General features: G+C 39.5%; 1 protein-coding gene across 1 annotated transcript; it reads right to left on the bottom strand.

The window, feature by feature from the left end:
• Positions 1–18,026: 18,026 nt before the first annotated feature.
• LOC110920787 (glyceraldehyde-3-phosphate dehydrogenase A, chloroplastic) lies at positions 18,027–24,105 on the bottom strand. Its single transcript, XM_022164985.2, has 5 exons — positions 23,837–24,105; positions 23,563–23,673; positions 19,191–19,492; positions 18,851–19,095; positions 18,027–18,696 (listed from the first exon to the last, which is right to left on the bottom strand). Exons 1-5 carry the CDS (start codon positions 23,876–23,878, stop codon positions 18,194–18,196), a joined length of 1,203 nt encoding a protein of 400 aa, XP_022020677.1. The 5' UTR covers positions 23,879–24,105; the 3' UTR covers positions 18,027–18,193.
• Between the last annotated feature and the right edge of the window lie 2,183 nt (positions 24,106–26,288).

Genomic DNA, 26,288 nt, shown 5'->3' with positions numbered 1-26,288 from the left:
AAAATCCATTCGTCGCGTCATTTGGATCGTCTTTCGCGCTTATGCGCATTCCGTCGTAATTAAGCGAACATCGCAATCGTACGACCAAATGAACCGACATCCGGAATATTTTTGGGCATATTTCATGTCCCCTACACTTTAACTTCATCTTAGAGCCTTGAAATGAGGTTAACGGGGCTTAAACGTGCCAAAAAATGGGCCAAAATACGTGTTTCTGAAGTGCAGGGACCAAAATTGTAAATTCTGATCTGGGAACCTTAGGCGGGGCGCGTAAGGATTTACCAAATCCTTACGCGGGGCGCGTGAGACTGTCAGACAGAAAAATCTTTGCATTTAATGCAGTTTGGCCTTTCGTTCGATCAAGGGGCAATGCCGTTTCACCCAATCAGGAGCCAAGGGCCAAGTTCTGACTTACCACAAGAATTTGACAAGTGTACGCTCGAGATCGCGGCACGATATTCGATAAACGATCCTAGCGGTTCCACTTTTCCTATAAATACCCCCCCCTTTGTTCCAAAAACCCACAAAATCTGATCTTAAGGCTCTAAGTTGGAACCATTGTTCCATACCTGAGCTATTTGATCTAGATTAGCACTCGGGGACCTTCCGTAAGTCTTCTTTCGCTCTTTTATCGCTTTTCGAGTCCGAAAGTCAACATTTTGTTGACTTTCTGCATTGGCCAGCTTATGGTCGATGCGAAGTTCATGGAACTTCATAACGTGAGCGTGATCACGATGGTTATAGTCCGTAGTGACTATACCTACTGATCACCACGTTAACTAGGCTCAGTGACGGGTCGTAGTTTCGGCCAAAATGTGCATTCTTGCATATTTTGTAACCAAACTACTCGTGAGCATCAAAGCCGTTTGTTTTGATGTCAAACCTGTTTTCTAAACTTAGTTAAGCATGTTCTAACATGCTTAGCTCGTCACTTTTAGTTTAGTGCTTATACAGGGTCGTAAGGTAAGCGATCTAAACCATCGCTTATACTTTCGAACCCGACCCATTTGGTCGATCTTTAGGATCCGACCAAACACATTAGGTGACCATAGCTATAACCTTCCGAGGTTATACCTTGTGGTCACGATGTTAGGCGTTCCAGACGCGTTCTACGCGAACGACGCGTTAGGGTAGCCTAAGCTACCTAAACGGGTCATGATGGGGCGTAAGCACTTAGGTTAGGTTTCATTTTAGTATGTAGGCTTTGTTAAACCATATTACACGAGTCTCCATACTCGTTTGGTTTACGAACCCGCATACTATCCGACCCTCCGATTTTGGTCAGGTATATTAATATAGCTACCTATTAGGTGCCGTTTGATATCCCGTGACCTCTAGCATTATCTGGTTATTATACAAGGAATTCAAAGCAATCTCAGGTGAGTACATTGAACCCCTCTTTTACTGTTTTCCAAACTGTTTTGGGGTGAAACACATGTGCCTACTTGCTACTTTTATGCTTTCCGGTTTTCACATCATATACTACTATGTTCGATAGTACATATATAGTACATGATTTCATTGTGTTTATGCTATGTATGCCCATTGTGTGCGTACTTAGTACATTGCTTTACATTTCATGCTACGTACGCCCATTGTGTGCATACGTAGTACATTGTTTCACATTGCATTACTATTGCATATGCTCATCCAGCATATGAACACATTACACTACATTTTGAACCGTTGTACTCTACAATACATTTCATGCTACGTACGCCCATTGTGTGCATACGTAGTACATTGTTTCACATTGCATTACTGTTGCATATGCTCATCCAGCATATGAACACATTACACTACATTTTGAACCGTTGTACTCTACAATACATTTCATGCTACGTACGCCCATTGTGTGCATACGTAGTACATTGTTTCACATTGCATTTCTGTTGCATATGCTCATCCAGCATATGAACACATTATACTACATTTTGAACCGTTGTAACCATTTGACTATACATAAACATTTCTACCGTTGTTAAACATTTCATCTTGATGGTTTGGTTTGAGTAAGTGATTTAAGTAACGAGGCATGTGTAATATGATACAAGCATGGTGGATACGCCGCTACTACTTCCTATATATAAGTGTTTGTATGGTATTACATATCGTAGCGTTATTTGAATCATTTCAGTTTGAGACATATGACATTTTATACAAATAACACACTTTTCACGAGACATTGTTTTACAAACGACTTATCTTATACAAACTCTTTTTACATGGTTATTTAGTTAACCATGCATTGTTCTCTTATTTATACATATCATTTGATCTTACCGTTTTTCAAATGATTTACAAGACAAAGCAAATTACAAGGTTCATGACTAAACATTCTCTCAAACATAAGTCATGAATCCCGTTTTCACAAAACCAATGTATCTCACAGGCATTTTTATGCTGACGTACCTATTTTCACATGTGTTTTCAGGAGATGATGCATAGGACTTATCAAGACATACTTAGGCGGACCTGTGCCTTAGTGACTTAAAACGAGACAAGAACTAGTTAATTTATGTTATGTACGCTTTGATTCTTGTTTAGACAATGTAAACTTTCATGTTTGATTTATAAAACGAAACTTCATTTGCCATGGATTTGAAACAATTGATTCTGTTACAACACTCCCCGACGTTTCCGCCACGCTTTGTATGTTCTACGTGGTCGGGGTGTGACAGAAAAGATGGTATCAGAGCCAATGGTTATAGGGAATTAGGTTATTAGTAATGCTTTAACCTAGTCTATAACCTTCCTAGGAACCTAACGCGAGTTTACTTGCGTTTAGTTACAAAACAATACCGTCACCTACCCTTAGGCGACGACCACAACAAGAACATAAATTTCAAAACCGCCTTGAAAGCTAATCATCTGTTCTAGGATGATTGATTACTAGGTTTTGAACCCTCTATTGTAAGGTTTTGAACCCTTTGTTATAAGGTTTTGAACCCCTTTGAATTTTCAAAACTCCCGTCAAAGTTTTGGGTCCTAAATAGTGTGAACACGTGCGAACTGGAAGGGTGAATGCCTGTACCCTGGGTTTTCTGTCTAAGGTTAGAGTGTTCGTACAAATCCGCATAATCGGACCAGTCACTCTTACCTGGGAACTCTTGGGGTGAGTGTCCACTTATAGGCGAGCATGTCTTCGCAATACACTATGAGGATCTATTTGCTTTGATTCAGCCCTGGTGTTGTTTGTTTGCTTCATGATTCAAACAAGTGACCATCAACCGTGATTATGGTCAGTGATTGTAACATCCTATTCTTACCCAATACCATTTTATTTGTTTCCTTTCATGTTTTCCTCTTTTAGAATGCCTCCTCGACGCGAACACCAGATAGCAACTGCCGAGCTGGCAGAAATTATTGCGCAGCAGATGGCTGCTCAATTCCCAAATCTCTTTGCTCAATGGAACCAAGCCAACAACAACAACAATGGTACATGCAATTTCAAGAACTTTAACTCGGCTAAACCACTCAAGTTTAGTGGTTCTGAGGGAGCAACTGGGCTTCTCCAATGGTTCGAGAGCATCGAGAATACCTTTCGCCACGTGCAGTGTCCGGAAAATCGCAAGGTCGAGTTTTCTTCGAGTGTGTTTCAGAAGAGGGCTCTTACATGGTGGAACGGGGTAATGAGAGACCGTGGTGCAGATGTTGCTCTAGCACAAACATGGGCTGAACTGAGAGCACTTATGATGAGAGAGTTTTGTCCTCGTCATGAACAACGAGCGTTGGAGAAGGAGTTTGATGATTTGAAACAAGATAGTGGCGAACACAGGGCATATACTGATAGGTTTGAGGAGTTGAGTCTACTTTGCCCGACTATGGTCGCCCCACTCGACAAGGCTATCGAAAGGTACATCGACGGCCTGCCTGACTCGGTACAAGACATTGTCACTGGTAGCAACCCTACCACACTCCGTCAGGCCATTGAGCTATCTGCAACCTTGACTGAATCGCAGATCAGAAAGCATAAACTTTTTCGAAAAGGTGACAAGAAATCAGCCGGGGAATCGAACCCAATCGAGGAATCAAAGACCATGGATGAACAGACTGAATCTCCTAAGAAGTCAAGGAAGCGAAAGGCTTCTCAGAACTTCGCAGTGGTCGCTCACAATGGTCAAGCCGTCCCCAACCAACCAGCTCAACCCCCTGCTAGAAAACCATACAATGGAACTGCACCCTTGTGCAACCAATGTAGCCTCCATCATCACGCCAATGTACAGTGCCGCAAATGCCAAACTTGTGGACTCATAGGCCATACAACAAGAATCTGCCCAGCTGCAGCTGCACCAAACCAAGCTGGCAACAATCCCGCTCAAGGTCGTTTCCTACCAGGTTCTTGTTTCAACTGTGGCGAGATGGGTCATTTCCGAAGAAATTGCCCAAAGCTTGCTAATGCAAATCCAGCACAAGGATGATCACCCGACTGACTAGAAGACAACATCGTTTAGAAATAATCATGTCTTATGTATTAAGTTTCTTTTGTTGTCAAGATCCAAGGAACAGTTGATATCGTTGTTTATAAATAAATCTTTCATTTACATTGCAATGTATTTCGATGGTTGCATGTATAAACGACATATCCCTTGCAATACCGACAATCAAGGAACCGTATTCCTTGAAGAACAAACTACCCCCAAAATTCTCCCATTCTATAATCGCTTGCGTCTTCCACGGAATTCCTAAGTACCCGTTTATTCTAAGGAAACGAAGTACAAGGCGCAGGTTACAACACAAGACGAATACCCAAGGTACCACTATAAATCCTTAATAGGGTACCTAGGAATTTCCCGTAAGTCTTTAATTGTTGTATACCTTCATTCGAATGTGGTGATTCCTTGTAATCAAAAATCGAATTTTGGGAGATCTTTCTATCTTCTCAGATAGATTCCAGTAAACATTGAGATCCGTCGACAGGTTTCCATATCCGTATTCAATCGATAACAAGTTAATAACAAATTATGATCAAATTAAACAATTATGTGACTATGTGCTTATGTGTTTCCTTATGTATTGTTGTGTGATCCAAATTATGTTATCCAAATCTTCGTAGAATCTTACATATCCGTGTACAAGAGATTCATAGTAGGATGCCCAAAGGTATTACTTAAAATCCTCAATGGACTTCTATGTTATAGTTAAGTCCCTCGGATTATAAAGTACTACTTCATAATTAGACCCCTTGAGTGGTCTAGCTAAACAGATTCATCCAAAAATCTGGTTAGGGATATCATGTGATGATATAGCTGAAAGGACTCCTTGGTGGCCTAACCAAGAGGATCCCCTGTCGATCTAATTAAAAGGAACCGATGGAAGTCTAGTCACCCTCGTCGCAAGTTTGATATCCTTCCCCAAAACATTACAAAACAAACTGTGCGGACTGTGCAAGGGATTACGTAATTATGGATGCATACATAATTATGGAATTTAGTGCACAGAAATCACAGCAAGTTCTGTCATGTGTCTAGAGTTAACCCTATTCATTTCCAATTCTGATGAAGCATCCGTTGAGGAAAAATGAACTAGCTATTCATTTTTCACTTCTGAAGAATATTCGTTGAGGAAATGAATATCCGTTTATCCTTCATTTCCAAATCTGAAGAATACCCGTCGAGGAAAATGACTCCGTTTGTTCATTTTCGTTCTGAAGATTTATCCGTTGAGGAAATGAATATCCGTTTATCCTTCATTTCCAAATCTGAAGAATACCCGTCGAGGAAAATGACTCCGTTTGTTCATTTTCGTTCTGAAGATTTATCCGTTGAGGAAATGAATATCCGTTTATCCTTCATTTCCAAATCTGAAGAATACCCGTTGAAGATGACCCCGTTTGCTCATTTTCGTTTCTGAAGATTTATCCGTTGAGGAAATGAATATCCGTTGTGTAATCCTTCATTTCCAACTCTGAGAAAGCAACCGTTGAAGATGACTGCGTTAGTTCATTTTCGTTTCTGAAGATTATCCGTTGAGGAAATGAATATCCGTTGTGTAATACTTCGTTTCCAACTCTGAGGAAGCAACCGTTGAAGATGACCCCGTTTGTTCATTTTCGTTTCTGAAGATTATCCGTTGAGGAAATGAATATCCGTTGTGTAATCCTTCATTTCCAACTCTGAGGAAGCAACCGTTGAAGATGACTCCGTTAGTTCATTTTCGTTTCTGAAGATTATCCGTTGAGGAAATGAATATCCGTTGTGTAATACTTCATTTCCAACTCTGAGGAAGCAACCGTTGAAGATGATCCCGTTTGTTCATTTTCGTTTCTGAAGATTATCCGTTGAGGAAATAAATATCCGTTGTGTAATCCTTCATTTCCAATTCTGATGAAGCAACCATTGAAAATGACCCGTCTGTTCGTTTTCGTTTCGGAAGAATGACCGTTAAGGAAATGACAAGATATTGCCTTACATATCATTGGTGGTTATTTGGCAAATTCACAAATAGACTCCTACGAATAAATTTCGGGACGAAATTTCCTAAAGTAGGGGAGACTGTGACACCTGTGTCACCGCGACCATCAAACAAATACCAAGCCGATGAAATATTGTATTTCATACTTGGGATGTTGTATAAATATGTGTATGTTTTGCACATATCAATTATTGTTCAATTTCAAACTCTACATTGCTTTCTAGAGCATTATACGCAAACTGGTGCGTAAACGTACTCAGTTTAATGCGACAAATACTCCGGAACATCAACATATACTCAACATACCTTAAATAACCTTTACATAACTTAGAAATAAGTTTTGAAGGCTTGGGTATAGCAAAAACAAGTTAATTCGCTTACAGGGACTAAACTTGACAAACTGCGAAAGTATGCCAATTTGAACTGTAACGAACATTCCGGAACATGTTCATAAGTTACAAATACCCTAAATATCCTCTACATAGCTTAGAAATAGGCTTTGAGGTGTTTGGTATGCTAAAACAAACTTTTGGATCATTCAGGGACTAAAAGTGTCAAAAAGTGCACAAGTTTGCACTTTCGCGCATAACTTACGTTCTGAATACATCCGGACATCCAAAAATTTATGTAAGCATCCTTATATTATGCCTTAGTGTTGGGCATGAGAAAAATCCATTCGTCGCGTCATTTGGATCGTCTTTCGCGCTTATGCGCATTCCGTCGTAATTAAGCGAACATCGCAATCGTACGACCAAATGAACCGACATCCGGAATATTTTTGGGCATATTTCATGTCCCCTACACTTTAACTTCATCTTAGAGCCTTGAAATGAGGTTAACGGGGCTTAAACGTGCCAAAAAATGGGCCAAAATACGTGTTTCTGAAGTGCAGGGACCAAAATTGTAAATTCTGATCTGGGAACCTTAGGCGGGGCGCGTAAGGATTTACCAAATCCTTACGCGGGGCGCGTGAGACTGTCAGACAGAAAAATCTTTGCATTTAATGCAGTTTGGCCTTTCGTTCGATCAAGGGGCAATGCCCTTTCACCCAATCAGGAGCCAAGGGCCAAGTTCTGACTTACCACAAGAATTTGACAAGTGTACGCTCGAGATCGCGGCACGATATTCGATAAACGATCCTAGAGGTTCCACTTTTCCTATAAATACCCCCCCCCCCTTTGTTCCAAAAACCCACAAAATCTGATCTTAAGGCTCTAAGTTGGAACCATTGTTCCATACCTGAGCTATTTGATCTAGATTAGCACTCGGGGACCTTCCGTAAGTCTTCTTTCGCTCTTTTATCGCTTTTCGAGTCCGAAAGTCAACATTTTGTTGACTTTCTGCATTGGCCAGCTTATGGTCGATGCGAAGTTCATGGAACTTCATAACGTGAGCGTGATCACGATGGTTATAGTCCGTAGTGACTATACCTACTGATCACCACGTTAACTAGGCTCAGTGACGGGTCGTAGTTTCGGCCAAAATGTGCATTCTTGCATATTTTGTAACCAAACTACTCGTGAGCATCAAAGCCGTTTGTTTTGATGTCAAACCTGTTTTCTAAACTTAGTTAAGCATGTTCTAACATGCTTAGCTCGTCACTTTTAGTTTAGTGCTTATACAGGGTCGTAAGGTAAGCGATCTAAACCATCGCTTATACTTTCGAACCCGACCCATTTGGTCGATCTTTAGGATCCGACCAAACACATTAGGTGACCATAGCTATAACCTTCCGAGGTTATACCTTGTGGTCACGATGTTAGGCGTTCCAGACGCGTTCTACGCGAACGACGCGTTAGGGTAGCCTAAGCTACCTAAACGGGTCATGATGGGGCGTAAGCACTTAGGTTAGGTTTCATTTTAGTATGTAGGCTTTGTTAAACCATATTACACGAGTCTCCATACTCGTTTGGTTTACGAACCCGCATACTATCCGACCCTCCGATTTTGGTCAGGTATATTAATATAGCTACCTATTAGGTGCCGTTTGATATCCCGTGACCTCTAGCATTATCTGGTTATTATACAAGGAATTCAAAGCAATCTCAGGTGAGTACATTGAACCCCTCTTTTACTGTTTTCCAAACTGTTTTGGGGTGAAACACATGTGCCTACTTGCTACTTTTATGCTTTCCGGTTTTCACATCATATACTACTATGTTCGATAGTACATATATAGTACATGATTTCATTGTGTTTATGCTATGTATGCCCATTGTGTGCGTACTTAGTACATTGCTTTACATTTCATGCTACGTACGCCCATTGTGTGCATACGTAGTACATTGTTTCACATTGCATTACTATTGCATATGCTCATCCAGCATATGAACACATTACACTACATTTTGAACCGTTGTACTCTACAATACATTTCATGCTACGTACGCCCATTGTGTGCATACGTAGTACATTGTTTCACATTGCATTACTGTTGCATATGCTCATCCAGCATATGAACACATTACACTACATTTTGAACCGTTGTACTCTACAATACATTTCATGCTACGTACGCCCATTGTGTGTATACGTAGTACATTGTTTCACATTGCATTTCTGTTGCATATGCTCATCCAGCATATGAACACATTATACTACATTTTGAACCGTTGTAACCATTTGACTATACATAAACATTTCTACCGTTGTTAAACATTTCATCTTGATGGTTTGGTTTGAGTAAGTGATTTAAGTAACGAGGCATGTGTAATATGATACAAGCATGGTGGATACGCCGCTACTACTTCCTATATATAAGTGTTTGTATGGTATTACATATCGTAGCGTTATTTGAATCATTTCAGTTTGAGACATATGACATTTTATACAAATAACACACTTTTCACGAGACATTGTTTTACAAACGACTTATCTTATACAAACTCTTTTTACATGGTTATTTAGTTAACCATGCATTGTTCTCTTATTTATACATATCATTTGATCTTACCGTTTTTCAAATGATTTACAAGACAAAGCAAATTACAAGGTTCATGACTAAACATTCTCTCAAACATAAGTCATGAATCCCGTTTTCACAAAACCAATGTATCTCACAGGCATTTTTATGCTGACGTACCTATTTTCACATGTGTTTTCAGGAGATGATGCATAGGACTTATCAAGACATACTTAGGCGGACCTGTGCCTTAGTGACTTAAAACGAGACAAGAACTAGTTAATTTATGTTATGTACGCTTTGATTCTTGTTTAGACAATGTAAACTTTCATGTTTGATTTATAAAACGAAACTTCATTTGCCATGGATTTGAAACAATTGATTCTGTTACAACACTCCCCGACGTTTCCGCCACGCTTTGTATGTTCTACGTGGTCGGGGTGTGACAGGATTACTCGGTTTCGCCAAAGGATGCGGGAGTATGAGGATTTCTCGAAGAAGAAGGATAAGATGAAATCCTCCCTAGCATCAATGAAGAAGGAGATAGCTGGGTTTGCAGAGAAGGAAGCAGCGTGGAAGAAGAAGGTTGATGGTTTGAAGAAGATGCATGATATTGAGATGGGTGACCTGAGGAAGAGCTTTGAAGCTAACTTGTTGAAGTTGAAGGCTGATCGAGAGGCCTTAGCTGTCCAGCAGCAGGCTTTTCGTGAAGAAAAGGAAGGGTTGAAAGCTTCATTTGGTCAAGTGACTGCGGACAATCAATGGTTGATCGAGCATGGTTTCCAGCAGGTTGTGACTTATCTTTTGCATTCCAAGGAATTTAACTCTGCCCTTGGTGATGTTTACACCAAGCTTTTGAACTTGGGGAAGCATCAAGGCCTTACTGCTGGCTACAAACTTCATGAGTCTGGACAACCCTTGGAGAAGTCACCCATGTTTCGCCCCGAGGCTTCTGATATCTTCAAGGCTTCTGTTGAGCAGATGGAAAGGCTAACTTACCCCTTTATTCATGAGGTATCATCTTGCTTTGGTAAGCCTTTGTCTGTTTTACAGGAATTGAAGCCTGAGGGGTTGAATGAGAAAGTTTGTGGTGAGGTTTTGGGCTCCTTGTCAAGGAAAAGGTCCTACTCTGGGGATAGTGATGATACCCTCTCGAGTTTGCCTGAGGCTTCAAAGGATGCTGGTTTAGAGACCTCTGCGGTTGGTGGTGAAGAAGGTGCTAAGATGAAGAAGACTAAGAAAGCCAAGAAGTCTAAAGCTGAAGGTTCCAAGCCTTCTGTTAACTGATATTTATTCGTAGCTTTCTTAGCAAACACTTTAATATCTGTAATGTTTTAAACAATGTTAGGTTTTTGGGAACCCTTAATGTTCCTGTGGTTGGTTAGGCCTGTATGGCCATTGAACACTAGTTTTATTTGCAAGTCACTAGGGCTTGCTTTGACTATCTTCTGAAGGTCTTTTATGGCCTTCTTAACTATGACATGATGGTTGTTGTTGGTGTTATTTTTGTTTGCTCCATTTGCTTGGTTTGCCTTGTGAGGTTTCAACCCTTCAGGCTTTTTGTGTAGTTGTTAATGGGTTGAAGCCTTTAACCTTTCAAGCTTGTTTGCTGTTGGCTTGAAATTTGGGTAGCTTTTGGTTTGGTTTGCATGTTTAGTTGATAAGTTCGTTTATCTTTTGTCCCTTGTTTTTTTTTCTTGTCTTGTCTTTGTTTACTTTGTCTTTATGTTTTTTACACTTTAAAGGGTTCAGTGCTGCAGTCACTTTGCCTTAGTGTTTATCATCAAGACGGTAGTATCTATCCTTTTCTTTATTTCGTTGTAATTTGTTTAATTTCGTAAGTCTATTTATTGAGTACATTTTGTAGACTTAAGGAACGATTGGTGTAGGCTGTTCAAACCTGTCTATGAGACATTCTTGTTTTTTCTTAACAAATCTCATGGAGTTGTATTGATCTAGGAACTCACCCCTTATATAGGTCCATTCAACCCTTGAACCTATTGAGCGATATGGCCTGGGAGCTCATCCCCTTACATGGCCCTTGCCATGGAGTTTTTTGCTAGGTTCTCAACCTGATATTAGGATAGAAAGACAAGTTTGATAAAATGACTTCATTCATTCAAGCAATATCTGCTTTTACAAAAGGTTTTTGTTTCGATACAAACCAAACTTTCTAAACATAGAACTTTCTCAAGGTTTTTCCGTTCCAGTGCCTTGGGAGCCTTTTGCCTTCTAGATCTCCCAGCTTGTAAGACCCTCCTTTGTGTGCTTCGAGGATGGTGTATGGACCTTCCCATTTCGGGCCTAGTTTCCCTTGATTTTCTTTTTTGCTTGCTTCGTTGTTTCTGAGGACTAGATCCCCTGGCCTGAATCGTTCGTTCTTGACCTTCTTGTTGTAGTAGCTTTCCATCCTTTGCTTGTATTTGGCTTCTTGTATTGCTGCTTGATCCCGGGCCTCCTCTAGGAGTTGTAAGTTCAACATGGTCTCTTGTGTGTTTACCTCGGGATCCATGTTGACAATTCGTTGGGTTACAACTCCTATTTCAGCGGGGATTACGGCTTCGGATCCGAATACCAAGCTGTAAGGTGTCTTTCTGTGACTTGCTTTTTCTGTTGTTCTGATTGCCCATAGAACGCTAGGCAATTCTTCCAGCCAATTACTTTCATATCTTCCCAATCTTGTTTTGATGCCTTCCACTATGCTTCTGTTGGTCCTTTCAACCTGACCGTTTGACTGCGGGTAAGCCACTGAGCTGAAGATTTGGTTGATCCTGTACTCCTTGCACCAAAGGCTGAAGGGTTTCTCAGCGAATTGTTTCCCATTATCGGTGACAATTACCCCTGGCAGCCCATAGCGGCATATGATATTCTCCCAAACAAAGTCTATGATTTGCTTTCCTGTGATCTTGGCAAGGGGTTTAACCTCTGGCCATTTGCTGAAGTAGTCAATTGCTACCAACAGGAATTTTACTCCCCCTTTGCTTGGAGGGAAGGGTCCAACAATGTCCATTCCCCATTTATGGAATGGCCATGCTGAGGTTATGGGGACCAAGTCATGTTTGGGACTTTTTGGTATTGGGGAGTGGATTTGACAGGCATCACATTTCTTCAATTGCTCGATGGTGTCACGATGCATTGAAGGCCAGAAATATCCCAGGTTCATGAGCTTTGCAACCACCGACCTAGCTCCAAAATGAGCTCCGCATATTCCTTCATGCACTTCCTTAACCAAATACTTGCTTTGTTCAGGGCCTACACACCTTAGCAATGGTGCAAGGTAACCTTTTTTATAGAGAGTTTCTCCTTGCAACACATATTGTCTTGCTTTGATCTTTACCCTTTCAGCTTCCGTTTGATCATTAGGCAGTTCATTGTTTTGAAGGAATTTTTTGATAGGAGTCATCCAATTTGGATCTTCCTCGGTGACCACATCTTGTACTTCCAATTCATCAATCGACCGGGCCTTCAACACTTCAACCAACACCTTTTTCGTGAGGTGGGCGAATGTGAGAGATGCCAATTTGCTCAAGGCATCGGCCTTTTTGTTTTGGGATCTCGGAATCTGTTTGATGTTGCATGCCTGGAAGGTGTTCATTAACTCCTTAGATTTTTCTTTGTATTTTCTCATGTTGGGCTCCTTGGCGACATAGCTGTCATTAACTTGGCTTGATACTAGTAGTGAATCAGTGAACACTTCAAGCTTTTTGACTTTCATTTCTTTGGCCAGCCGTAGACCGGCGATCAATGCTTCGTATTCAGCCTCGTTGTTGGTGGTCTGAAAATTAAAACGGAGAGCATACGTGAATTCCAGCCCCTCAGGGTTGATTAGGACTAAACCAGCTCCTGGCCCTTCAACGCTTGAAGCCCCGTCAGTGAATAATTTCCAGGCTTCAGGGTTGGAGGGTTCAGCGGTTGTGGTGTTCACTTCTTCAATTGTTTGGCTTGGGACTTCGACTAGGAAATCAGCCAGGACCTGAGCTTTGATGGCTTTTCGTGGGACGTAGGTGATGTTATGTTCACCTAGTTCCACTGCCCATTTTGCCAACCTTCCTGAGTTCTCAGGTTTTTCAAGCACATTCTTGATAGGTTGGTCAGTGACCACTTGTATAGGATGTGCTTGGAAGTATCTTCTAAGCCTTCTGGCTGTTTGGACCAGGGCTAGAGCGAGTTTTTCAAGGGGAGGATATTTTGTTTCAGCTAGTTTTAGAGTCTTGCTGAAAAAATAAACGGGTACCTGAGCCTTGTCTCTTTCAATAGTGAGAACTGCACTGATGGCTTCGTCGGCAACTGAAAGGTACACCGATATGAGCTCCCCGGTTTCTGGTGCTGCGATATCAGGTAGGGAAGCTAAGTGCTGTTTCATTTGATTGAAAGCTTCTTCAGCTTCATCGGTCCATCTGAAATCTTTTTTATCTGAGCAGTTCTTGAGCGTTTTGTAGAATGGTAGAGATCTTTCGGTCAGTTTTGAGGTAAAACGCTTCAAGGCTGCAAGCTTCCCGTTCAAGCTTTCAACCTCCTTCTTGGTTCTTGGTGGTTTAGCTTCAAGGACAGCTTTTATCTTGTTAGGGTTGGCTTTGATACTTTGCTTTCCAACGATGTGGCCCAGGAATTTTCCTTCATCAAACCCAAATGAGCATTTTTCCGGGTTAAGCTTCATGTTGATCTTTCTAAGGTTTTTGAAGGTTTCTTGGATATCGTCAAGCATTTGGTATTCCGTTTTGCTTTTGATCACCAGGTCATCGACATATGCCTCCATGTTTCTACCAATTTGACTTTCAAAGGCCTTGTCGACGAGTCGTTGGTAGGTGGCACCCGCATTCTTGAGGCCAAAAGGCATCTTTTGGTAACAAAAAATGCCCTTGTCGGTGTGGAAGGCTGTCTTTTCTTCATCTTCCTTCTTCATGAGTATTTGGTGATAACCTTTGTACGCATCGAGAAAACATTTAAACGGATACCCTGTGAGAGAATCAACCTTGAGATCAATTTCCGGGAGCGGGTAGCAATCCTTGGGACAAGCCTTGTTAAGATCTTTAAAATCTATGCACATTCTCCAAGAGTTGTCGGGTTTTCTGACCATAACAGGATTTGCAATCCATGATTGGTACTTGACCTCTCGGAGGATGCCAGCTGATACAAGCTTTTCGACCTCCTGGCAAGCTGCCAGGCTTCTCTCGGGTGCCAAGCTTCTTTTCTTTTGAACCACCGGCTTTACATTGGGTGGTATCCTTAACTCGTGTTCAGCAATGCTTCGAGGGATCCCAGTCATATCTTCGGGAGACCAGGCGAATACATCGCTGTGATGTTTCAGCAGCTTTTCAAGGTATGAAAGGGTCTCTTGAGAAAGGTTGGGGTTGACCCTTACTCGTTGCTCGGGGTATTTAGGGTTGATGACTAACCCTTGCTTGTCCTTCTCACCATTCAAACTTTCCCCTTCGATTAGATAAGCTTCATGAGAGGGTTGAAGGGTTGCAATTCCTCTTTCGGTGGGAAATTTGACAGTGCCATGGCCAACGGACACTGCCATGTAGAATGCACATTGTCCGGGCCTCCCTATGATTACGTCATAGTTGGAAGGGATGTTGATAACCACGAAGGTTAGCGATCGGGTTCTTTCCTTTGATCCCTCCTTAAGACAGACATCAAGGGTTATTTGCCCCAAAGGCTTCAGGGTTACATCGGCGATACCTTTTATGGAGGTCCCGGAGGGTTGAAGCCTTGAACGTTCCTCATTACTCAATTGGTTGAAAAATTTCTCAAACATAATTTCAGTGGCTGCTCCCGTGTCTATGTATGCTTTACACGTTTGTAAGGTGCCCACGGTGGCTTCAACCACAAGGGGACCAGGAAGTGGGTCCTTCCTTGTTGGGGGGAAGCAGACACACTGAAGCTCCCAATCTTCCAACCGTCGCTTCTTGTAAGGGACCTGTTCATCAGAATATACCATGTTTACTTCCTTCCCTTTGCCTTCAGCCATCTTGTCTCGAACCCCTTTTACCAAATGGGCGAGTTCTCCTGACTTAACAGCCTCTTCAATTCTCTTTTTCAGTTGGAAGCAATCATTGGTGTGATGTCCCTTTTCTTCATGGAATTCACAGAACTGAGTGGAGTTCTCATTTTTTCGACTCTTGGGAAGAGGTCTGGGAGGTCTAAAGTTTTGCTTGACTTCTTCCGTCGCAAGGATTTCTTGAGGGGTTTTGGTGAGGGGAGTGAAACTCATGCCTTTCTCTCTGCTTGAAGGGTTTCGCCCTTCAACCCTTCGAGGGTCTGAACCCTTTGAGCGTCTGTCGTAAGAGTTAAAGTTTCCTCTCTTTCTGGCTGGGCTACTGCTTCGCCAGCCAGGACCCCTTTTTCTTTGTTCTTTGATATCCACAGCTTCCTCTCCCCGAATGTGAGCCTCGGCTCTTTCAAGGGCTTCTTCCAAGGTTTTGGGCAGAGATTTGTTGAAATCTCGTGTGAGATACTTGGAGGTTATGGCGTTCATAAAACCGGCCACCCTCATTTTCTCAGCAGCCCCCACATAGGTTAGCCCTTCTTTCTTGTATCGTTCAATGAATGCCCGTAGGCTTTCATCATCGCGTTGTTTTATCTGAAAGATCACTGTTGCGTCTTTAACGTACCTCCTTTGTTGGGAGAAGTTTGCCAGAAAACCTCTGCTGAGATCGTCGAAGCTTCGAATGCTTTGAGCAGGTAGGTCGTTGAACCAGATTCTAGCGGACCCAACAAGAGTCTGCATGAACATTAGACAGCATTCAGCATTCGTCCATTTTTCTATTCGAGCAGCTCCAGTGAAGATCTGAAGACGATCTTCGGGATCTTCAGTCCCATCATACGTTCTGATGTGAGCTGGCATTTTGATTTTAGACTGAAAATCATAATCAGCTATCTGCCTAGAAAAGCATGAAAGGTTACTTGGCTTGTAAGGTTTAGCCAGGTCTTCTTCAGGTCTCGTACCTACGTTGTTGTTATTGCCATGGTTTCCCTGGGTGGCAAGCACTTGATTGATAAAGTGTTGCCAGGGGAAGTTGGCCATCATCTGAGACATCATGTTGGGTATGAAATTGAAACCTTGAAGGCTTCCCGGACCAACTGAGCAACTTACCCCAAGAGGGGTGCTGGCAACAGCACTTCGTGCTAAAGGGAGCACGGACAGGGCTTGCTCCCATGTGGTAGTTAGAGAAGTAGGACAACTGGTCACCGGGGATTGTAGGAGTTGGTCGAGTGTTAACTCGTGTCCCAGAGGAGTACCACTAGCAGTTGGTTGGGAAGAGAGAATAGGATGAACAGTGGGGTTTGTCACAGTGGACAGATAAGGGTGAAGGTTTGAAGGGTTGCTGGGACCGGCCTCACCTCTTGTAACAAAGGGTGGTAGAGGTGGCCCAGGAGACAACGTTGGCTCAGGTTCGTCGTAATCTAGACGAATCCTCACCCCTTTTTCCCTTTCTCTGTTCACATGTTGGTTAAGAAGTGATCTTAGCTCAAGGAAGTTATTAGCGACCCCCTCGGGGGTAAGTTCAACACGTGCCGGAGTGTCTGACACACCAACGTTGGGAGACGGAGCTCCAGATCTGGATGGGGTTGGTGTGTTAAAGGTAAGGAACTCGGGTGTACTCCCCGGAGTTGAAAAAGGCGTTGTTATTGTTGTGTGAGCTTGACCACTTCCCGGGGTAGAGGTGTTAAGGATCTGGTTTACCTCTTCCGGAGATCCACTTTCTGACATGGTGGTTTTGAGTGAAAGGAGCTACACTTACCAGGTCTCTTTTGAGGAGAAACAGCGGCGTAGCCCCACGGTGGGCGCCAACTTGTTGATGCAACAAACACGGGACCAAGGATGGTAGCTGAGTTGGTTAGGCAAAAGGGCTGAAGGGTTCAGTTTTGCCTAACGCAGGTCGCGGGGTCTCTCCACGTTTGCAAAACGTGGAAGGAGGTTCACTAGTATGTTCTTGTTATTTGCTTTGAGGTTCTTTCTCCGAGGCCAGCTCGAATCCAGAAAAGAAAGCAAATAGAATGAAAGTGATGAAGAGTTGTTTGGAGGTGACAAAGAACTCTTTGAATGACTAGAGATTAAGGAATCTCTGCCTTTTTGGAATGTCTTAGAAGTGTACATGAGTTGTCTTCTTATAGTGGAAGACATCTCCTGAAATAGCATAAACTATACTAGCGAAACCTGTTTGCAAATGGAGGGTTTCCCCTTTTGGGGTTGAAGGCTTTGGACCCCTGGTTAATAGAGTGTGCTTGTGCAGACCTGCCCTGACTTTGTGAGTTGGTGAGCATGAGTTGGTGGGACGAGTCTCTAGACATGACTAATTACTGTTTCTCGATTTCCTCATTTTACAGCTTTTCATCCGATGAACCTTTCAACCTTTTAAGCTCTTTGCATATTAATCATTTTGTTTATCCTTGGGCTACCCCCGTCGTCAGTTAGGAAAGTCTGATAGGAGGTCCTTGGTGTTCGGTTTGTTCTTGGTGCTGAATGTTATAACGACATGTTTTAACGTGTGAGCTAATTGAAAAACAAATTACGACCCTTTTAGATTTAACCTTAATATGTTATGTATTTTATATTTATTAAAACATAAAGAAACAAGTGAAAACTAATTCTATGTAATAGTAGTTTCAATAATAGGCATCAAATCTAACTACTAATATACAAGAAAAACACCCTACTTGATTTGCTTTTTGTGTGGAAACTACAATAGTGGTTGTAATATTCTGAAAAACAACGAAGAAAAGCTCTTTATTTGCTTTAGAATAATCGTTCCAAATACTTCAAACTCTGATTACATTACATATAAAATTAAAATATATATAAAGATTATATTCATACAAAAGTAATCAATTACTTGGAAGAAATTAAATGACTGATGACTGAAGCTCACTTCACTTCCAGTTGTTAGCAACAATGTCAGCCAAATCAACCACCCTTTGCGAGTAACCCCATTCATTGTCGTACCATGCAATCACCTTCACCATGTCATCTCCCATAACCATGGTCAATGACGAGTCAACTGTCGATGACACGTCGCTGCATCTGAAGTCAACAGACACAAGGGGCTCATCGCAGACCGATAGGATACCATTCAGCTCGTTGTCTGCAGCCTCTCTGAATGCCGCATTGACCTCCTCAGCGAAAGTCTTCTTGGAGACCTGAACCACAAGGTCCACCACTGAGACGTTGGGTGTGGGGACACGTAGAGCGATCCCGTTCAGCTTCCCTTTGAGTGATGGCAACACAAGGGCCACAGCCTTTGCTGCACCGGTGGAGGTTGGGACAATGTTTAGTGCTGCAGCTCTTGCACGTCGAAGGTCACGGTGGCTGGCATCGAGTAGCCTTTGGTCTCCGGTGTAGGAATGAGTGGTGGTCATTGTTCCCTTGATGATTCCTGTAATGTCAAATAGCTGGTAAAGATTTATTTGCTTTGGATTTTACTTTGGCTCACGGTTTAAACTAAAAACCGGACCCCAAACAAGCTCCTTTGACCGTGAACAAGCGAAGCTCTAGTAATGTATATATTATATGGATCACTAGATGATTACCGAATTTTTGGTCGATGACTTTGACGAAAGGAGCGAGGCAGTTGGTGGTGCAGGAGGCGTTGCTGATGATGGCCTCGGAATGGTTGTAAAGCTCGGCGTTGACACCGACAACATAAGTGGGAATGTCTCCTTTCCCAGGTGCAGTGATCAACACCTTCTTGGCTCCTGCCTCAATATGCTTCCCAGCACCTTCTCTGTCCACGAACACCCCTGTGCCTTCAATCACCAAATCAATCCCCAATTCCCTGCACTCATTCATGTCAATGTTTTATAACGGAACCTGCTAAATGCATCATTAAAATAAAATAAGAAAAAAATGTAAATCATAGATACAACATACCCCCATGGAAGGTTGGAGGGGTTACGGTCAGAGACGACTTTGATGATCTTGCCATCGACGGAAATACCGTTGTCACCGGCGGGTTTGACATCGGCGTCAAAGATGCCGAGGGTGGAGTCGTACTTGAGAAGGTGGGAAGCTTGTTTCACACCTCCGGTGTCGTTGATGGCAATGACATCCAGAGGAGAATCCTTCCGCCCATGCCAACACCTCAAGAAGTTCCTTCCGATACGACCGAACCCATTGATGGCAACCTTCAGCTTTGCTTCAACCGGTCCCTTAGTACCTTTGCTTGAACCAACCTAATGCCCAAAACACACCCTCTCTCACTATATATATATGTCTTCAATTCAAATAAACAACAATTTTAACCTACTCTCTGCTTATATACTTTTTTCAAACATAATCCCACCGAGTCATGATAGTTTGGAACAATTACACGAATGCTTTTCTTCTCAAGTTTTTACCCTATATTACACTAAAAATCACTTAATTTTCTCTTCTTTTCAATTAAATAATACTTTTTAATACATTTATTATTATATTTTCTCTTTATTCCACTCACATACACTTTCAAAATATATTAAAAAATTACAAAAGATGAAGTGTGCCCCCTAAAATTTAACAGTAACATTTTCTCTTTTCTTTACTCACAACCACTTACAACTATTTTCTTATAAAATAATAACCTTCTCATGTAATTTAGGAAAGGGATGTGAATGCTCTTACACTCCTAATACTTTTACTTCTTGTCACCGATATGGGTAACATTTTTCGTCCACTTTAGTAAAAGGATATATTGATAACTTTAAAAAAAAGTTAACTTTGAAATCAATACGAGTTGGTGAAAAGAGAAAACATACAAGTTAAGACATACTCAGTAAACTTTATATTATTTAGATGAACTTTTAACAAGTTACGTGGCAATATTTAGTTATTAACTAAAGGATACATTATATTCAATTACTTTCAAGTTACGAATTTCATACACTGATGTTTTACAATCTAATATGTTGCACTTTTTTAACAAGTTATAACTAAAGGAGACGTTATATTCAAATACTTTCAAATTATGAATTTAATCCACTTATGTTTGACAATCTAATATGTTAGCACTTTTGCTAGTTTAACTTAAGAAAGGGTAATGTTAAGTTAGGCTCGTTTAGAGCTTTACTTATAAAGTTTGAGCTAGGTTTATTTAGATCTTTATTTCTAAAGCTCAAGCTAGGCTTGACTCTTTTATATCTTTTTGTTATGTCTGTATTTTTATACATATTTATTAAGAAAGAATATAGATAATCCGAACTTTTGCAATTTGTAACACCTTTAGCCAAACTTTTGCAATACATTTAGTCCCCATCTATTAACAAAAAACAATTAATCTCATTTGTTTTAGGGACTAAAGGTGTTACAAATTGAAAAAGTATAGACTTTTTATGTACTTTCCAATAAATATGTATCAAAACCAAAACATTAACATATCACAGATGCCAAACATGTAATAAATTCTTTCTAAAACTTAAGATAGGCTCATTTCGATCTTCATCTAAAAAAATCGAGCTTCGCTCATTTAAGTTATATTTCTAAAAAATAGGGAATATCTCACAGAATGGTAATCAAGTTTTAAGAGTGTTCTAATTAGGTCACTCATAAAAAGAACTGTTCTATTTAAGTCATTAAAGTTTATTTTATGTGCTAATCCTATATAAATGACCTGAATAGCAGGTAAATAATCATATATGGTAATTATCTAATTTTCATAAACATGCTAAAACAATTAATTAACAAAAGAGAACAAATAATCAAATCAAAACAACGCCTACAATCGTCGATTGATGTTCCATATTAAAAATCATCCTACATTGTTAACCTACCATTCTTGGGCATTGCATTGATATTAATGGAGCAATTAGTCTGCAAGTTTTAGAAATAAGAAAAGGGATTCTCAATTTGGAATTTTGGATGACGCAAAGTTGCAGGGATTATTAACAGGATGAGGGTTTTTATATGAGCATTTGGTTGTATTATTATTTAATTAATAAATAATTAATTTTTAACCACATCAGCATATATTAATATTATTATTAATAAATAATAATAATAATAATACCTCAATAAATAAATATATATTTTTTTTCTTAATTTTTAAACTCTTTTTACAAATTTTTAAAAATTATTTTGTAATTTTTTAATCCATGTAGGCCTTTATAAGTCATATTAACATATTTATTAAAAAAAAAACTTAAATAAATGTCATATAAGATGGATAACCTTCTATTTAAGTAAAACTTCTAGGATTGAAACATCAAAATGAACTTTAGTGACCTAATTGGAACAAAAATGATTATAAGTGACCTAATTAAAACACTCATAAAACTTGGTTACTATTTAACAAAGTTACCCCTTCTAAATAATCAACTCGGCTTATGAGTTATTTTTAAAGCTAGCGTCCAGTTCATCTATTGTTTATAATTTCTTTTGATTATTTTATTTATATTTGATTATACAGTTATAACTAACTTTATACCATATACCTATTACTATAATATAGGAGAGGTTCAAGTGAAAACTCATTTTATTGCGAGAACTCGAAAACTAACTAAAAAAACCGAAAAAATATACAAAATTTTTTTTTACGATTTTTAAAAAAATCGTTAATTTTTATTATTAAAAAACTTTTTTTTAAAAAAAAGAATAAATTGTAGTGCACATGTGCAATAATACACATGTGTAGTACACATATAATACACATGTGCAATACAAGTTTTTTTTTTTTTTGAAAAAAGTTTATTTTATATACAAAAACTATCGAAAATTTGTAAAAAAAAAATTGGTATGGTTTTTAGTCTTTTTTAGTTAGTTTTCAAATTCTCGCGATAAAAAAGAGTTTTTGATTTAACCTTCCCCTTATATTATAATGCTTATATATAACATAACATAATGTATATGTATGTTATTTAAGTTTATATCATAACTTTGTACATAACAATTATAGTTTTAAAATGTAACAATTATAATTTTAAAATATATATTAATATATTAAAGAGTTAACTGTCATTTTCGTCCCTATAGTTTGTTCACTTTTGCCATTTCAAACCAATTTTCAAAAATGCATCAGTTTAGTTTCCTCACTGACATACTGGAAACGTGCCACTTTAGTCCAAAAATTAAACCTAGTTAAGTCAGACATGTTAAATGAAGGGTATTATTGTCAATTCATATATAATTTATTTTCACGATATTTTATGAATTGACAATAATACCCTTTATTTAACCTGTGTGACTTAACTGGGTTTTAATTTTTAGACTGAAGTGACATGTTTCCAGTATCTCAGCGAGGAAACTGGTGCATTTTTTAAAATTTGTCTGAAATGTCAAAAGTGAACAAATCATAGGGATGAAAATGACAGTTAACTCTATATTAAATTAATAAAAGTTCATTTAAGTTTGTCTAGACTTGCGAGGTTAGTAAACCTTGATCCTTGAAGCCCAATCTCTAGCTCAGGCTCAAAGCTTCTTTAAGCTGGGCTAGAGCCGAGCTTTTAACAGGCTGAACTCGAACAATTTACAAGTGGCTAGCCTCATTTACACCGCTAGTTTTGTGTGTCGGTTCAATTAGACATTTTTCCCTTGGATACTCTATTTATAGAGGGGTAAAAGGGATGAAAAATCTTTGCTACTTTCGAGTCAAATTGAACTCGTAAATCAACTTATGTATCGTATTAGGGTGGGAGGTATGATGTGAGGGGAGTGGGTGTTTAAGTGGATTTCACCGATCGATGACCGCACCCTCATGATTGAGTTAGGGTGTTTGAGTAGGAGAGAGGGTGAGAAATCGGTGTAAAGTCACAGAAGGTGGAGAAGGGTGATGGAGGAGAGTGATTAACCATACCCCCCACCCTTAACTAGCATTTGTAAGTTGTAACTTAAGTGACCAATATCATTTCTATCTGGTCAACAACAATAGCACAAAAATGTATCTTTTTATACATTTTATTTCCTTTCTTAGTTATGTTTAACTTAACTACATCATCTATAGTTAACTTATGTACGGTATATTTTTACATCCCTTTTAAATGATTATAACGCCATTTAGTTTTTATAAACCGATTCCATCAGTTAGCAAGACTAACACAACGTTCCATTTCAAAACATAGATGCAATCTGAAATGGGCTGAAGTTTTACAATTTGGACGCCATTATAATACACTATACATTCCTATTTTTGTAGCAATGCTATTTCAAAACTAGATAATGTGCATATATAGTATTAACTATGAACACGTAGTCATCCAAACAACATTTCAAGATCTCAAATTAAATACCGATTTAATTTCAAAAAATAGCATAACATTCAAATTGAGGCACTTACAAAAGAGGTTTGGAAGGCAACCAAAGACACCAAATCATCAGAACCTTTCCTTCCAATAGGAAGAGATGAGGTACGAAGCCCAGAAAATTCAGAAAACCCTTTAGCATTCACCTGTAACAAGTAACCAACTTATAACATGTTTCGAACAATTATGTATACACACGTATGTTCGTTTCAGAACCAATAATATATATTGATAACAAATGTGTATCACGTTTAAAGTAGGTGTACAAATGCATTATGCGGTTCTAACGTATATATTATGGAAAGAAACCTGGAGAGAGGAGTTGGCCATGGTGAAGGCAGCAGAAGCCATGGTGTGTTACTTTGTTTGCAGTGGGATGTTTGGGGGGTGTTTGTAAGCATATAGTGTTGAAGATGAGAGTGGATGAGATTGGTGAAGGAAGATAAGCCTATCATCCAATTTTATGGCTGTGAATGTATATGATGTTTGTGTGTCCAATCTTTCACTACTACTTTCTCTCTCTTCCAAATCCAAAAGGGTGGCCACAATATACATCTTATCTACCAATATTCCAACTGTGTGCATTATATTTGTAAAAGACTCGTGGAGATTTTAACATACATGAACATGATACAATAATCAAAATAAATAAGGATTAGAATCAAATACAAAGGCTCCTGTGTATGGAGGGGGTTAGGTTTTTTGAGGTGAGGTATAGTTTATTTTTATTTTTATTATTATTATTATTATTATTATTTTTTTTTGGGGGGGGGGGGGGGGGGGTTGGTGGGTGTTTAGGCTTTGGGTAGTGGTGTAGTGGGTTTAGGTTTTAGGTTATTGACACTTGTCACTCTATAAATTCTTCTTACACTTCTTATAATTATGAGTTTTTGTAGAATAACTTAACCCAAATAAACAATATTGATTAAATTACAATGAGGATTTATAATAGATAAAAAATAAGTTATGAGTGAATTGTTGGTTTAGAAGAAAAAGTGTTAATGGCATCGAGGTGATAGGGTCTCTCGAGTCAAGGCGCAAGATGTTTGCTCTAGCATCTTTTATATATCTTTTGTTTGGTGTAACATTTTGTTATATATCTCAATGCTTTCTATTATCGTATACCAAAATTTAAATATAAAAGTGTGTGTATGTGATTAAATATATAATCAACTTTTATGTACAACTTAAAAAAGCTATATCTTCAACCTTTTTATGCACAAAAGTTGCCCATATACAAGAAGTGTGTCTATTGTACATCCGTCATCTCAAGCAGTCAGAATTTCTAAAGGCACTTTGCGGTTGAAGCGCTTTTAAAATACCAAGGTACTTGTGATATGTCGACTTCATATAACCCATCATAGTAGCTAATGATGTACTTAACACAATCAAAAGGCAATGTTGAGTTGGGAGCACTCCTTACAAAGATGACCTTGAGGCTAGAAAAACGCCATGAAACGATATAAATCTACGTTAGTAACAAACCTTGGGCTTTAATAAAACCCATTAGAATATGAATGATCCATTAACGACGGGAAATTCTCGCACGTAAAGTATTATAAAATAAAAGGGTTATTGGATTTTATCCCCCCTAACTATTGGCTATTTGCCGCTGCCAACCCCAACTATCACTTTGACGCCCGTCACTCCAACTTAACACTTAGTGTGTTCTGTCACCACGTCGTTAACTGATCACTAACTTTTGATCTTGGTACTATACTTTTGGGGGTGTCATAGGGATCTTAGGAAGGTTTTAGTGATCTTAGGACACCCCAAAAGTGTAGTAACAAGATCAAAAGTTAGTGATTAGGGAGCACGGTGTGGTTGCGGGGACTTCATTCGGGGAGTGAATTCACCGATCGGTGAATCACACTGGGTGTTTGAACGGGGAGTGGGGAGTAGGAGAGAGAGTCTTTTTTCGGTGTATACTCACCGAAGGTGAAGAAGAACAAAGGGAGGAGAGAGAGAGAGGAGAGGAGAGAAGAGACAATAAATTTGTTATTTTTTAATTGAGTGGGTGTTTGAACTATACTCAGTGTTTGAGTAGAAAATGGGGAGTGAAGGAGGGAATTGACATGGCTTTATATTATTGGGTAGAGAAAACTCAATCACCCTAACTCACCCCAACCATACCGTCCACCCTTAGTTAACGACATTGTGACAGAACACACTAAGTGTTAAGTTGGGGGTGAGAGACGTCAAAGTGATAGTTGAGGGTGGCAGCGGCCAATAACCAATAGTTAGGAAGTGATAAAATCCAATAACCCTAAAATAAAAAAAGTGTATTTACAATCTTCTTAAGTTTAATTGCAAAAAGTTGTTAGCTATGTTTGTATTGAAAAAAAAAAAAATGAAATGTTACCAAAACCGATAGCCACAAAAAATATCGCTATCGTCATTTGTCACTAATGTTGTTGGGTTAGTAGTTCTGTACAATACTAGCCCTCGATATTGTTTTGACTAAAACTCTATTTTCAAAAAAAGTTATATCTCAGTGTTAACAAAAATAATTATTTGCCGCCGGTACCGAAAATGACTAAACCACAAACTGGAACACCGCATCGATTATGATGACATAGAACCGGTTTGGTACCAATAGTGTAGATATACCGAAATGTACCAAAGCGACTCGTATTGAAATTGAGAACCATAAAATGAATACTAGTACAAATAGTGATCTTGTTTGGTTGGTATCGGTCCGGCTCGGTATGATACTCAATATAACTCATGATAACAAGAAATTCTTTATTTTTAGTACACC

This window comes from Helianthus annuus, chromosome 17 (assembly GCF_002127325.2).
Source record: "Helianthus annuus cultivar XRQ/B chromosome 17, HanXRQr2.0-SUNRISE, whole genome shotgun sequence".
Classification (NCBI taxonomy): Eukaryota; Viridiplantae; Streptophyta; class Magnoliopsida; order Asterales; family Asteraceae; genus Helianthus; species Helianthus annuus.
The sequence above is the reverse complement of the archived record's forward strand: the minus strand, read 5'-3'. Positions and strand labels throughout refer to the sequence as shown.